Below are 16966 nucleotides of genomic sequence, written 5' to 3' on the forward strand. Positions count from 1 at the left end.
TACTAAATTACGATATTCTTCCGGGATCCCAAATAATCACTCAAAGATTCATCATCGTTGATATTGTGCATGCCATAACGCACTACACCGTTTGATATTGTTTGTGGATATACGCTATTGAGATTCCAATCTCAGTGGGTGTAGTTTTCATTCTTTTGTGCATGTAACTGACTAGTGTTTCATAATTTAAAGTTGTTGGAAATTTAACATGGGCTTTTGGTTTGATACTATAACGAATGGAGTAATTGTCCTCGACGATATCTCCATCCCAAAATAGTGAAAGCTTAACAGTTGAAGCATTTTGAGACATTTTTTCGATGAAGTTTGATTTTTTTTTTTGAATGACTTGTAAGACTTAGACTTATGAAATTGATGAGTTTTCACTCGTCAAGCCTTCAAGTTAAATAGATTCTAAAATTGTCATGCGTGGTGTGTTGTCAAATCAACACTTACATTGCGCATTAAAATGGTGCGCAATACAAGTCGTATTAAAACGGTCAAATAATGCAAAGAATGTATTGTCAAATCAAGCCTTTATGTGTCATAGATTCCTGAAATTGTCATGCGTGGTGTGTTGTCAAATCAATACTTACAGTGTGCATTAAAAATGGTGCGTAATACAAGTCGTATTAAAACGGTCAAATAATGCAGCAACGTATTGTCAAATCAAGCCTTTATGTGTCATAGATTCCTGAAATTGTGACAGGTGAAGGAGACCTTTTCACGCACGAAATTAGTGCGTGAAAGAAGAAAAACGCCTTTCACGCACAGTTTTTGTGCGTGAAAGGTTAAGTTTTTGCTCTTTCATGCACAGATTTTGTGCGTGAAAGGGTGTACTTTTGTTTAACTCTCCCCTTCCCCCTTAGAGTCCAGAACCAAAATGCCCCCAAAAAAATCATTTTGAACCAAAATACCCCAACAACAAAAAAATGTTACAAAAGTACCTTTAGCGCAGTAAAATAATTTTTTGTAAAGTGCTCGAAGTCCTTTTTTGTTTGAAGACTTGTAGTCATTAGCTTTACGTTATTTATCTTTTAGGGTTTTGTCTTATTTTTAAATTAATGCTTAACTTTATTTCGAATGTGTCACGTTTTTTTTTATTATCAATTTAGGATGTGAAACTATAAACAATAATAAAGACTAAGATAATATGTATAAATATGCAAAAAATATATAATATTTACAATAAATTATACAACACTAATGTATATACACTATCGAGGATGGGTCCCATATGTAGTATGCCGGAGGCTATCCCTAGGCCTAAGGCTCATACCATCCCCACCGCCCTCGCCATCGTCTCCATCGCCCTTTTTCCTCTTAATAACCGAGCGCTCCAAGTCATGATCATCATCTCTTCCCCTGGCCCGTGCGCCCTTGACTAGAACGTGCTTCTTATTGGGATCTGGTCTCGCTGGCACGCTCAGAACCTCAGGCTGAGTTAGGTCTGGAAACTCGACTTCTTCCTCGTCGGGAGTCACCACCTCAGGCGCCGAAGGATGAACCTGAAAAGTATATAATAATTAGTACCATTTCTTATTTATATTGAATACATTAACGTTATTTATTTAATCAAACCTGTGTGTGAATGGGCGCATGAGTAGGCTCCCGAGATGGGTCCGTAGGCTCCCGAGACGGGTGTGATGGTGAATATGAGGTAGTCTCCGGACGAGATGTCGTTCGAAGTCCAAGTAAAGGTTATAAAAATTAAATAAATATTTACCTTATATTGAATAAAATTAGCTTTAAGTAAAAACTTACACGCGCCTCGGTAGTCTCATGAGAAGACACCTCGCTCGGCGAGATGAGAATGCTCCCGAATGGGTCGCTCCGTGGACCACAGCGTAGAACAATGAACCCGAAATAATATATAAATAATTTAGATTAGATTTATTCTAAAATGAACAGAAATAAACAAATAATTAATAAATTATTTTACTTTATTGTAAAAGTCAAACTCCGTGTGTCGACGGCCTCCCGAGATGCCTCGCGGAGAGGCTCCCGAGTGGCCCCCGAGCAGAGATGCGATGGTGCCATATCAAACACGAAGTCCTCGAACATGGAGTCGTCGAAGTGCAGATGTAGCCACCCCGTAGATCACGAACCGGCCGCTCACCCCGTGGATCACGAACTGGTGGATGTGAAAATGAAGGCCGTGGCACATAATCCGAAAAGGGTCCGGCGTAAGGTATCGTGAAGTCGACGGCCGGAACGAGAAGTCGACGGGATATCCGTAGTCGCCGGCCGGTAAGAACTCGGCGGGATCTCTGAAGTCGACGGAGCCTCATCACCTCGCCACCTACCACCGCGACGGCCACCACCTCCTCTACGTGACCACAACCACCTCGCCGCCCCGTGTAGGCACCGGAACACGCTCACGGAGATGCTCAAAGTCATGTGCTGTCTCATACCGCCTCGCAAGCTCAATCATCCGTGCCGCATACTCCTCCGTACGGGCAAAGGCTTCATAGCGCAACGCCCGAACGGTCCGTACCGCATATGTTTGCAAATATTAACAATTGAATAAATTTGTAAAGTAGTACATAAGACGATGGTTTAAGTTTAAGACTAATAAAACTTACCGCCTCGTACGCTCCCCGCGAGAGCTACATATCCTAGGCCATCCGGACGACGCCTGAGGGGGTTGCCAATAATGACGCGAGTGATCCGCATGTACCACCTACGTACACATGGATCGGAGTGTCATGTCCGACCACCGCTAGGCTCGCCATCCTCACATCCCAACTCCGGACTCCGCGTCGCCTATGGAGTCGCCATGCATCATCGACGCCCGCACGCTCGTCCTCGCATAGGGTCATGCTCCCAAACCGTAGCCGCTGGTATATTCTGTACATACCCAAACTGCCGTAACACGCGGTCGAGCGCGTGATACTCAACGATATCCATATGTATCAATGGACACCGCGACATCCACATGTGCTGACCAGCCCTACAAAACGCCGGCAGCTCATCCAAAATATGATCATACGGCGTCCATATAAAAGCCTGTAAAAAGAATTGAACTAGTTAACAATAAAAGACTAAAATAGTAGCTTTGTGGTCTAGCGTGTGGATCCAAAATATGAACATACCGTCTGCGCCGTCATGCGGTCTAGCTGATCCCTAAATGGGAGAAGGCTGTGGTGCGTCTCCACACGTCGACGTACGCCGAGACCATCTCCGCGCGTATGGCATCGGCGGTAAGATAGTCACAGTGAGGGAGGGCCGGTACTGGCCGAAAAGGTCTCAACCTAGTCCACACCCATATCCGATATAGTCATTTAAAAATATTTTATCAATAATTTTAAAAAAATATATTTTGTGTTTAATTACACACACTTAAATATATTACCTGAAGGAGCGAGCAAAATGCAGGGACCTCTACCCTCGTGCCCGTATAACATCGGCAGAATCCTCGATACATGTAGTCCAGCACAGCAGCGCCCCAACTATAATATCCTATCTCAGCGAGATCGTCGATATACCGAAGATACCTCAAGCTCATTTGCGAACCCCAAGTGTTCGGGAACAGGATGGCCTCGAATATGATGAGTAGGTATAGACGCGCATGTCGGTCAACATCAGCCTGAGGCGTGTCCTCTCCAATCGGATGCTGCATGTCTGTGAGGCGCAAGTGAGCTTAAAGGGCCGATAACAAAAGCCGACTCTGACCGAAAATATGACTATCCAGAACCGCGAAATCGGTGAGCCTAGTCAACTCATCCTGGTAAGGCGGCAGCACAGGAGGCTCCTCAATATACAATGGGCGTCCATCAACCTGTAGCCCATAAATGACCTCCACATCCCGGCGGTAATAGTAGCCTCACCCCTGCGAGATGAAACGCGGCGTGCCTCCGGCCGCCACCTCTCAATCAATGCCGTCACTAGCGACCTATCGTGCCGTACTCGACCAACTTTGACGCACCGCAGATACCGTCTCGACGTAGTATATCCAGACACGAGGACGCTGGGGGGCGAGCAAAGCCTAAGATCTCCCATGCCGAGTCCCCTAACCGGCACGGACCGAGACTCAGGTCATGCAGTGTCGATGTCCATATTTGTTGCGACCTATGCTCGGGCCGAAGATACAAGAATCCCTCGGTCGAAGGGCCCTGGATCAAGAGGGTGGTGATCCATCTATTTTACGCATTTTAAATCAATCATTAACAAATAGTATTAGTTATGTAATTTTTTATCGAAAATTTTATTAAGGATTGTGGTGACCCATCTATTTTACGTATTTTAAATCAATCATTAACAAGTAATATTAGTTATGTAATCTTTTATCGAAAATTTTATTAAGGATTATGGTGACCCATCTATTTTACGTATTTTAAATAAATCATTAACAAGTAATATTAGTTATGTAATCTTTTATCGAAAATTATATTAAGGGTTTTCAATCCTAAGCTACGGTTATGAATCCTAAACTAAGGGTTTTCAATCCTAAAATATAAAGATTAAAAATTAATAAGTCAAATAATTAACAATTAGTTAGCATACAATTAATATAAATAATTAATAAATAAACAATTAACTAACTAATAAAATAATTAACAAGTTATTATCATATATTTAATAGATAAACCATTAAGTAACTAATCAAAAAATTAATAAATTATTATCGTATATTTAACAAATAAACAATTAATTAAATAATGAAACAATTAAGAAATTATTAACAAATAAACAATTGGCTTAACAAAAACTAAATAAATAATTAGCCAGTCTAACAATTGAAATAGCTAGTCTAACAATTAATAAATACTTAAGTCGCTAATCGAACAATTAACAAATACTAAATAAACAAGCAATAAATAATTAACTAATTAACAATAGATAAACAAATTTAAAAAAAAAAAAAAAATGGGCGAGTCCCAACAAAGGTATTAATGGATCGCCCAAAAAATGCACAAAAAGAGTGCGCAATCCACCACAGATCCCTCCTACCATACCTAAGGTAATAATATATTTAGCAATGTAATAAAAAATTCGTAGTAAAATACCTAGAATGAAGGTGTTTTTGAGTTTTCAAAATGAGCTCTCGCGCCGCTCTATTCCAAAATCTAACCTTAGAAACTTGTTCCTACATTTCAATATACCAAGAATATTGACTTTTGATTGAAAAACAACACGAAAATAGCGTTTTGGGGGGGGGGGGGGACCACTGAAACGGCGTTAATGGCGGATCTGTGGTGGGGTTGAAAGGGTCGGGTCTGTGGTGGGGAAGGAGGGGTCGACTTTTTGTTGACCCCATTCACACACGACATTCGTGCGTGAAAGGTCCAAGTTGCATTTTTGCAGTTTGGTCCTTTTACGCACTAATGTAGTGCATGAAACCTAGTAATGTTTTTTTTTTTTTTTTTTTGTGCTAGTTTGGTTCAACTTTTTTTTTTTGTGCTACAAAAGTCGCGGACTCACTCCCAAGTCTAATCCACAAAAGAGGATAAGTTCATAGAACTAATATCACTGCGTGATGAGAGGGAGAATGACTAGATTTGGCAGTGTAAAAATTGGTAGTTCAAATTTGGAAAAAAGTATTTTTAATTTAAAACATATATGTCTTAAACTTCAGACACGTTTGACGTTTGGTCTTGGCATTCTAAATTTCAAAAACACGTGTGTCAGGAGTTTGCTTGCACAAAGCACAATTATTATACCAAACTTCATATGCAATTTTTTGCAACTTCAACTTCGCAATCCTGAGTTATTTTTGAAGCGACTAAACTTATAAAAATTTATTAACTTCAATTATGCTTTGATATACGTTACTTGAGCCGAAGTTCTTTCGTAAATAGCCTCTCTACGTCCACGAAGTAAGGATAAGTTATGCGTACACTCTACTATTCTCAGACCCCATTTGTGAAATTATATTGAGTATATATAATTGAGTATATATATAATATATTGTTGTTGATTATGGTGTAAATGGTGGTTCAAAAATAGACTATTTATGCACTTCTCCCTTTTTGGAGGTACCAATGTCACGACCCTAGTTAATGGCTATGAACAACCTTTATTGGACTTAGCCCCTATCAAATGAACCAACTTATTTGCAGTGAAACTTACATAAACAACTACCTTTTATTAGCTCCTAACAATATATAGCTACAAGTTTGGTAATTACAAACCGTAGCTACCTTTAATGTCCCAGCGGCTGTATTTCATTATTTTGAAATACAGCAAATACACAAATCGTGAAAACAAAGTGGAGTAAAAATAGGCTCTATATTTGGAATATTCACTATATTTACACACACAAAAAATGAATACATAGAAATACAATGAAGTACAAAAATCGTGAAAACAAAGTATAGTCAAAATAGGCTTTATACTTGGAACATTCACTATATTTGCACCAAGAAAAATAAGCTCTATATTTGGAACATTCACTATATTTGATTATTCAAATGCACAATCTCTCCTTCAAAATACAGAAATACAAACGAATACAAAAACATACACTCTATACAAAAACAATAAAAGCGAAATTTTACATCAAAAAAAAAAAAAAAAAAGATGAATACGATCTTTTTAAGAAATACACTATATTCGAGTGTATTTGATTATTCAAATACACATTTTCTCCTTTGAAATATAGAAATATAAGTGAATACAAAATATACACTCTACGAATACTAAAAAAAAATACACTATATTTACACTAAAAATGAACAAATACGGTCAAATCCAATCAAATTTCCATTTATGTGACAACTTCTTCTCCGTCTTTGTTGCTTTGGGAGCCATTGAATTGTGGTGAAAAAATACAACTAACACACTATCTAAATCTACACAAAACCCTAACTAAAAGTCAAAGAGATTGACTTACAAACAAAATGAGGGCCAGGGCACATAAATCTAGAAGTACTAATTCTATTACTGCTCCGATTCAAATGATTCTATTACTGCTCACACTACAGATAATAACGATTCCACTAAGGTATCTTCCCTACCGGTGGAATCATCAGGAGGTCATCAATTTTGGAATCTCTGGCGAGGTCATCAATTTCCTCCGATTTAGATGAATTTACAGTTGTGGGTTCTTCAATAAAAACGTTGGAATCCAACCGTCGGAGTTGGATCTGATCTGAAAATCAGATCTAGGTTGATATTTGTTGATCTCCACTCTAGATCTGGCTGTTGGTAGGAACTCTCCTCTAGATCTGCATTGGTATTTCTCTGATTGGTTGGGCTCCAGTAGAGCTCCGCCGGAGAACATGACCGGCGACAGCCGAGGGAAAAGAGAGGGAAAAATAAGAGAGAGTTGAGGGAGGGGAGAGAGAGAGGATTGAGCAAAAGATTGATACAGTGGGATAATATATGTATTTGGTATAACTATGATGGATAAATTGAAATTTATTGTAGCTATGAAAAGTAATTAAATTAAATAGTAGTTATTATCATAAATAACTCTTAGAGTTAGCTGGCAGATAAATATTCCTTATTTGTAACAATCTTAGCCCATATCAAATGAACCAACCGAATTACTTCTTGATGCCAATAAACTCAAGTCTCATTTCTGAGTGGTTATCTATTGAGATATGGAAGCACCAAATTCAAAGTTTCATATTCAAACCATAGGTTGAGGAATGTGGTGGGTTCATAACTTATCTCTAACTCATGAATATACACAAATCTGATTTCCCTTGTGAGTCAGTGTTCCACATGTTAGTGTAACCACTAGCCCAGAATATTGAAGCTTCTCAACATATAACCACGGCACAAAGAAACATTCATGAGCTCGAGCTTATGACTAACCCTCAAATAACCTGCAGTGAAGATCCACACCCTTTCTTAGCATCTGTACCAACAAAGAAAAATAATTAGAAATTATATCAAATAAAAAATTAATTTACTACAAATCAAATTATGAAAAATTAATTCACTTACGATCATATGTGAAATAAGCAATGTAGTAAAAGATAGAACCCTGAACCACTAAACATCCAATAGTAGTCAAGATCACCTAACAATTATACTTGTTAAATTCAATCATTGTCAATGAGTTCACAATAACATTGCACTGGTGGATAACCTCATCCATCGATACTCTAGGGTCCAACTCGGCGGGTATCTCAATAAAATGCTCACTTTGTCGTACCACACCTTGTTCTTCCTCTAATTTCAAAATCACTTTTGCTCTATCTCCCAGAGCTCTTCTCCTATCATTCATGTTGTTCAAATTTGGGATCATTCTTCCTCTTCTGATAAGCGCTACGTTCAGTGCAACGAAAAATGCGAGGAAGAGGATGATAATAGTCATTATGATGAACACAAGAAGAGCGCCATAGGGGATTGATAGGTTCCCAAATAGAAGCCCTGCTCCAGAATACAAGAGGGCAAACGAGATTTGACTAATAAAGGAGTTGAATATCTCGTCTACCCGCTTCTCTAAGTCCATAATATGCAGATGTAGTGTAGTTTGATCTAGTTCAACGGTAACCAAATGAGCAACATTAGTAGCTAACGCTTTAGGACCATCAGGATGAGGAACTAAAACACAAACAAAAAGATAGAATCAACAACAAAAACAATCAAATATTCCTTACACAAAAACAACAATTATAAAACACAGCTCCAACTTCATAAATTCCAAATAAAGCGACGGCTACCAAATACTATGAAACAACACCTCACATCTCAATCAAGGCATAGCAAATGATGAAAAGCAAAAATAATTCATTAAAAAAACACATAAAGTTGGTGGAAATACTAAATGAAATTGACACCACACACACACAATAATGGTGAGCTCATACTGTTGCCTCTAATATTACTACTACCATTAGTACATTGATACAACACATCCAAGGTATTCTTCGATGAAAATTAATTAAAAACTTTTCCTAACTAGACCTGCTAGAATAACAGGTAGAGCATAGTAAAAAGTAGCAACACAGAATAGTAGGTGTAGCATAAAAAGTAGCTATGGAGTAAAATAAAACACAAATCCAACAAATGAAGTGACCGCTGCCAAATAAGTGATGGCTGCCAAATATGAAACAACACCTCAACGTCTCAATGAAAGCATAGCAAGATGAAAAACAACAAAAAAAATTCATTAAAAAAACCACATAAAGTTGGTGGAAACACAAATATAGTAATAATAGAATGAAAAGTAACAACATTTATGAAGAAAAAAAGACTGCATACCATGAGGAGTAGGGTCTTCTCCTGATCCTAAAAACGGGGAAAAAATTCATTAAAAAAACCACATAAAGTTGGTGGGAACAAAAATATAATAGAATGAAAAACAACAATATTTATGAAGAAAAGGCTACATACCATGAGGAGCAAGGGCTTCTCCAGACCCTAAAAACGGAAAAAAAAAAACATTAAAAAAATTATATAAAGTTGGTGGAAACAAAAATATAATCGAATGAAAAAAACAACAACATTTATGAAGAAAAGACTACATACCATGAGGAGCAGGGGCTTTTTCTGACTCTAAAAACGGGAGACTATTTCTGAAACCTTGGGGAATGCAAGACATTTTTGTTCTATGGGCACAGTCTCTTTCAATGTGAAGGTTTTCCTTAAGTTTTTGGAAATTTCAATAATTACTGGAACCAGCTAGCTATTATCTTCATTTTCAGCTATACTATATTTTACATCTAGGTATAAATTTTTCTTAATAAAAATAGCCTCTGTTGGATTATGTACCTAAAAGAGTAGTACCTAAAGAGTGGAGTAGTAATAAATTAGTCTCTATTCCTTATATGGCTCTGCGTACCAGTAAAAGAATAAAAGAGATGAGATGTGGAAATAACGATTGTGATACAACCACCTGGAGGCATTTCCTTTACTCATGAAACACTGACGATAATTTGGAAATGCGGATATTCCCTTTCTTCTTTTTCATGTAACAAAAGCACACTGGTTTTTCAATTGACTTTCTTTATTAATTTTTTAAAGCATTATTTTATTTCAATAAAATTACTCACTATATATGTATGGTGTGGTGGTATCCGAATTGTTCGCACACATCTTAGATTATTATATCGAACATATTGTTCAACTTATAAAAATACATATTGATAAAGGTTATCGTGCTCACACCTAATTAATGTGCCCTGGAGGTTGTTATCCCATGTCTCAACCACTGGCGTCGTTTGGTTCACAAACTAAATTATTCGGGAATTATTGTTCTGGGATTGAAATTATTGGACTAATTTATCCTACACGAAAGGTGTTGCAGGAGAAATCTCCTCAAATGCAGATAATAATGGGATTGATACACAGAGAAAGAAAGAAGAAGAAGACATTGATGCAGTGTATACAAATGAAGTGGTCCATACACGTTTTTAGACAACTGGCACACATGCACAACACATTATAATTTTCCTTTTCTTTATTATTTTCATTGTAATTATTTAGGTAACTTTAGAATAGCCAATAGTTAGCTTATAGCTGTATAGTTAGTCATTTCCATATTTTCATATATATACATGTAAAAAAAATAAAGAAATACACGCAGAATTGAAAAGCTTCCGCAAAATTTTCCTTGTCCTTATTTACTTTTTTATGGTATCAGAGCCTTTGTTATAGGCAAATTGCTTAATCTTTTTCTTTTCTGCTTGTTCTCTTTTGCTGCTTATTTTTTGCTTGTTTTCTTTTGCTTTAAACTCATCATGTCAACAACTGAAAATGTTGATGATAATACTACTAATGCTACTATTATTGATAACACGATTAATCCACCACATGTTGGTGCTATTGATCCTACTGTGACTGCATCACACCAAGTTGATGCATGTCATCCATATTTTTTAACTTATTCTAATAATCCTGGCATAAATCTGATCAATGTAAGCTTCGATGGAACCAGTTATGGAAACTGGAGGAGAGGAGTTCTTATCTCTCTTTCAGCAAAAAATAAACTGGCTTTTCGGCTTGTCGTATGCCACCTTAAAACTTATCTTTACTTGAACAATGGAAGAGACGCAATGATATGGTCATTGTTTGTCTCCTTAACTCATTCAACGGAGATATCAATGAAAGTGTGATTTACTCACAAACTGTTGAGGAGCTATGGAATGAGCTTGAAGAAAGATATGGTCAAGCTGATGGAACTAAGCTTTTTCAGCTGCAAAGATAATTAAACAACATTAGTCAAGGATCCACTGATGTAGCTAGATATTTCACAAAGATAAAATGAATTTGGGATCAACTAAAGGTTTTAAACACTTTTATGATTTGTAGTTGTGATTGTAATTGTGGAGCAAAAACAAACAACATCAAAAGTTATGAAGATTTCTTATGAGGTTAAATGATGTCTACATGGGTGTGAGGGGAAACATTCTAATGATGAAACCTCTCCCCTCCCCGGCACAATCCTATTCTATCATTTTACATCAAGAGAGTCAAAGAGAGGTGCATTCTAATTCTCCTTCAATTGCAGAGTCTTCTCCTTTCATAAACACTGCTGGATAGAAATGGAACCCACAAAATAATCCACAAAGTTACCCCAAATACTCAGGAAATTAGAAACAAACAAACACATCTATTTATGGAGGGAACAATGATGATTTGTTTTGTAGGTATTGTAAGAAAGCTGGGCATCTTAAGGAAGTCTGCTTAGGCTAATTGGTTATCCAGTACATTATAAGATCAGCAAAAAAAAAGAAACAAGCAACACAGCAGGCAAATGCAAAGAATAGCATGGTAATTACATGCCCCAGATGTTTTAGATGTTATCTCTACTCTCATAGCAGCACAGGGTTTTTTTAAAGGGTAGTATGAACAATTAATTCATATGTTTAAGTCTATGCAGGGAAGATCTAAAGGATCAAACTCTGAATCTATTGTTATAGCTAACCTAGCTGGTACAAATCATGCTTGTTTGCTTTTTAATTTTTTTTCTTTCAAAAATAACTAACTCTCCTTGGATTCTTGATACTGGTGTTGCACAACATATGACTTTTAACAAAAATCTTCTCCATGACATAAGAGTTGTTTCTTCCCCTATTTCAATTCATCTAGCCAATTCACATAAAGTTAAAGCCTACTCCATGGGAAGTTTGGTTTTGACCCCAAAACCAGATCTCTATGGAGTACTATATGTACCAGATTTTACTCATAATCTTCTTTATGTAAGTCTCTTAGTAAGACAACTTAAATTTGATCTTTTATTTATTGAAGATGGTTGTATTTTACAAGAAACTTCTCTGAGGAAGGGACCAGTTTTTGGTGATGTTGCTGGAGGACTCTACATGCTAAGGGAAAATACTTCTACTTTGGATTCAAAAGCTACCAAGTCTGCTGTCCCAGTTTCTAGTATTTCAGTAAAAAATAAGTCTAGTATTTTAGGTTCTTTTCCTTGTTTTTCAAAGTCTAGTTGTCAAAAGGCTACATGCCCAGTCCTTTTAAGTCTTGTTTGTGATATAGATTCAAGTATGAATAAAAGTGCTTCTGTTTCTAATATCACTGATCTGAGCAAATTATGGCATTGTAGACTTGGACATTTACCTTATCATGCTATGAAAAGAATGAAATTCTTGCCTATATCAATCCCTAAGAATAAAGAATTTCCTTGTAAAGTTTGCCCCATGGCAAGACAAACCACGCCCCTTTTTCCCACAAGTTCAATTAGGGAAAAGGGTTCAAAACACACTCAAACTATGGCCAAAGTTGCCATAACACACCTGAACTTTGCGGAGGTCCTATGACCCCCCTGTACTTATTTTTTGTGTATTTTGTACGCTTTTATATGGTGACATGTACAAGCGATTGTATCTACTCTCTTTGAGCGCGTAAGATTCCATATAAAAGTGTAAATAATACATAAAAAATAAGTCCAGGGGTCATAGGACCCCGCAAAGTTCAAGTGTGTGTATGGAAACTTTGGCAAAAATCGGGTCGACAAATTACCGTTCATCTTCTTCATAGGGAACTCAACTGAAATTTGATCCTACGCACTTTAAATCTCAACCAAACATCACCAAATTTCAGATTCGAATTCCTCTCGACGTTTCGGTTCTTTTGATATATCACCCACTCGAAATGAAGCTCATTTGCGGCAACCCGAAAATTCGAGTTCGAAGCTTCAAGCTTTGTTCATGGCAGTCATGGAGTCGTTCGCCTCTTGCTTCACGTTCCGTACGTCTTCTGCTTTCGAGTTCGACTTCAAAAAACAATCGGCAACCAAGAATTTTATTCATCAAATCCGGAATTTGAAGACCCGGATACGAAAGCTTCAAGTCGAAACTCGACGTCCCTAATGGAGTTTTTGTTTACTGGTTCTACTATCTTAATCCACTATGATTAATCATGTTTTCAATGTCGACAATGTCACAAATCCTATATAATATCGAAAAAGACCCGTTTGATTTGGTCGTTACAATGGAGTTTTTTTGGGTTTGAAATTTTTGGAAAAAAACCCAATTGAAGAATAATTAAATCTTTTAAACTCAACACAAAGGAAAGCAAAAAGGCACAAATTCTTGAACAGCCACAAACTCAACACAAAAGGCACGATAATTGAAACAAAAATTAGCTCTAATAACTTGAAAAAAATTTGGTCACTATAAGTGCACTTATAACGACCGGATTTATCTCCCTTCGTTAAAAAGTGGTCGCTAAATATCAAATTTCGTAGTGGAGCGCGTGCATACACTCAAATGAGTTTGGGTGACTTTGTCCATTTGAAAGCATAAGATAATACACAAAAAATAAGTCCGGGGGGTCATAGGACCCCCGCAAAGTTTGTGTGTTATGGCAACTTTGGCCATAGTTTAAGTGTGTTTTGAACACTTTTCCCGTTCAATTACTACTAAATAGTGTTTTGAGATGATACATATAGATACATGGGAACCCTGTAAGACACCCACTTACGATTGAGAAAAATATTTTTTGACTATAGTAGATGATTTTTCCAGAAATACTTGGACCTTTCTACTTGCTACTAAATCCAATGCCTTCTCCATTTTAAAAGCTTTTTTAAGTCTTATTGAAAGATAATTTCACACAAAAATCAAAGTAATCAGGTCAGACAATGCATATGAGTTAGGAACTGGTCAGATTCAGAAGGAATTTTTTTATTCTCAAGGCATAATTCATCAAACATGTTGTGTGGAAACCCCTCAACAAAATGGTATTATTGAGAGAAAACATAGGCACCTATTGGAAACTTGTAGAGCCTTGCTTTACCAATCTCATGCTCCTAAAAAATACTGGGGGAAGGGATATTTACTGCTACACATCTCATTAATCGATTTCCTTCTTCAGTCCTTAAAAACAGGTCACCCCATCCAGTCCTATTTGGGAAAGAACCAGATTATTCCTACCTAAAGCCATTTGGCTATCTTTGTTTTAGTTCCATTCTTGCACGACAGAAGGGATTAATTGACACCTAGAGCTCTGCTAGAGGTATTTCTTAGATATCCTTTTGGGCAAAAGGGATACAAGGTTCTTAATTTGCAAAATGAGACAATACACATTTCCAGAAATGTAAAATTTATTGAAACTATATTTCCTTTCTCCAATGGTTCTCCCATGTCCAAGTTATTCCCAGCATGTTTTCCTCCTTTTAATGAACTTGTTCTTGACTCAGTCTCACATCCTTCTACAACTCCTTCTCATTCTTCTCCTACCACTACACCCTCACTTCCTGATAGTCCTATGATGTCTAGAACTCCTCATCCCACGATATTTACCTCCTCTTCTTCTTTTCCCACTCCTTCATAGGAGGAAGTATTGCCCACAACATCAAAAGAACCTCCACGCAGATCTCAAAGGGTACATGTTCAACCTAAGTATCTCTTAGATTACATTTGTGATTCTGCTTTTTCTGTTATTTCACCTAATCCTCCTTTACTTCCTTTTTATCATTTTTCATTTTTTGCTCTGTCTTCACAAAATCAATCTATTATTTCTTCTAAATGTGAAATATTCGAACCAACTTCTTACCAGCAAGCTATGATGCATCACGCTGGAAAGCGGCTATGGAAACAGAGTTTGATGCTTTGACTTCCAACCACACTTGGGATCTTGTTCATCTCCCACTGATAAGAAACCATTAGCCTGCAAATGGGTTTACAAAGTTAAATTACAATACGAAGTTTAGAGAGACTCAAAGTATGATTGGTTATTCGTGGTGACACTCAAAGGTAAGGGATCAATTATACCGAGACTTTTTCTCCCGTGATCAAGATGACCATGGTCAGATGTTTATTATCCATAGCAGTAAAGAGAGGTTGGCAAGTTTACCAACTCGATGTAAATAACGCCTTTTTACATGGTGATTTACACGAAGAAGTTTATATGAAATACCCACCTGGTTTGGAATCCCCTTCTCCTTCACTTGTTTGTCGTTTTCGCAAATCATTATACGAGCTCAAGCAAGCTTCATACCAATGGTACTTGCAGACTATCATCTGCTATTGCTACTAGAGGTTTTTCCTCTTCTTTGAACGATTATTCTCTTTTCTTCAAAAATGTTGACGGCTTGATTACCCTAATTGTTGTGTATGTCGATGACATTTTGATCTCTGGGAACAACACCACTGAAATTCTCGACGTCAAACAGTTTTTGAACAATGAATTTCGATTCAAGGACTTGGGTGAAGCATACTATTTTTGGGTATGGAATTAATCAAGGAGAATGGTGGTCTTATGATGACTCAACAGAAATTTGCCCTCGAATTGCCCCAAGAATTTGATTGTATTAATTATCATCATATTTCCACTCCTTTGGAGCCTAACCACAAGCTATCTTGTTCTTTGGGTACATCACTTGCAGATCCCCTAATTTATCGACGATTACTGGGTAAATTGAATTTCTTGACGAATACAAGACCGGATCTTTCCTACGCAGTTCGAACCCTAAGTCAATACATGCAATCCCCCCACAAATGACATCTTTGATGCGGTATGCATATAACGGTATTTGGCTAAGGATCCAGGTCTTGGTTTATTTTTACAACCCGATTGTTCTTTTCAAATTCTTGCCTTTTGCAACTCGGATGGGCCGCTTGTGCTGATACTCGTTGATCTGTAAGCGGGGTTTTTCTCAGTTTAGGGGGTTGTCCTATTTCTTGAAAATCCAAAAAGCAGCCTGTTCTTGTTCTTTCATCAGCTGAAGCACAGTACCGTTCTATGCGTCGCTTGGTTGCACAAATCACCTGGATTGTTCGACTTCTCCACGATCTCGAAGCACCTCTTTTGCGGCACCCTCATGTGCGACAATCGAGCAATCGATATCACTCGCAACCCAGTTTTTCACGAACGCACAAAACACATCGAATTGGACCGCCATTTCGTTCGTGAAAAACTGCTTGATGGTTTGATTTCCTTGTCTTTTGTTCCTTCTTCTTCTTCTCAGTTGGCGGATCTATTTAATCAAGGCCTTTTCTGGCCCGCTCCATCGCTCCATTTTGGGCAAGTTGGGCGTTCGTTCACCGGCCTTCCACTTGAGAGGGGGTGTTGTCGGAGAAATCTCCTCAGGTGCAGATAATAATGGGATTGATACACACAGAAAGAAAGAATAAGAAGACAATGAAGTAGTCCATACAAATGAAGTGGTCCATACACGTTTTTAGACAGCTGGCACAAATGCACACCAAATATTTCATTCTCAAAGTTGTTTACCATTTTGACGTCTTTTTCCTCACAAAATCATTGCCGAAACAATTCTAACTGTTCAATCATTATGAACTTTGTAATAAGGAATTTTTTAAACAATTCATATATTATGAATTTTGGGAAATTTCTCCTTGTTCAAAAGTAAGTCTTTAAACGCCTTAGATATTATGGACTTTGAGAAACTTCTTCTTGTTCAACAGTAAGTTCTTGTAATGAATTTTGGACTTTTTTCCGTCTATAGCATACAAGGGTTGTTGGAATGGAACTTTGAGAATCAAAGTTTTACTAATGTTGAATGTTTTAATAATAGAAAGCTATATCACTTTTTAATAATTTGTAAAGTTTGTTACTTTAATTGTCAATCCACATTTAGAACAGCGGA

At 37.3% G+C, this 16966-nt stretch overlaps 1 protein-coding gene across 1 annotated transcript; it reads right to left on the reverse strand.

Annotated features, from left to right (window-relative positions):
• Positions 1–1214: 1214 nt before the first annotated feature.
• On the reverse strand, positions 1215–2431 carry LOC132050768 (uncharacterized). Its single transcript, XM_059442130.1, has 3 exons — positions 2366–2431; positions 1579–1662; positions 1215–1505 (listed from the first exon to the last, which is right to left on the reverse strand). The coding sequence occupies exons 1-3, from the start codon at positions 2429–2431 to the stop codon at positions 1215–1217; spliced, it is 441 nt and encodes a 146-aa protein (XP_059298113.1).
• Positions 2432–16966: the final 14535 nt, after the last annotated feature.

Source organism: Lycium ferocissimum, chromosome 3 (genome assembly GCF_029784015.1).
Source record: "Lycium ferocissimum isolate CSIRO_LF1 chromosome 3, AGI_CSIRO_Lferr_CH_V1, whole genome shotgun sequence".
Lineage (NCBI taxonomy): Eukaryota > Viridiplantae > Streptophyta > Magnoliopsida > Solanales > Solanaceae > Lycium > Lycium ferocissimum.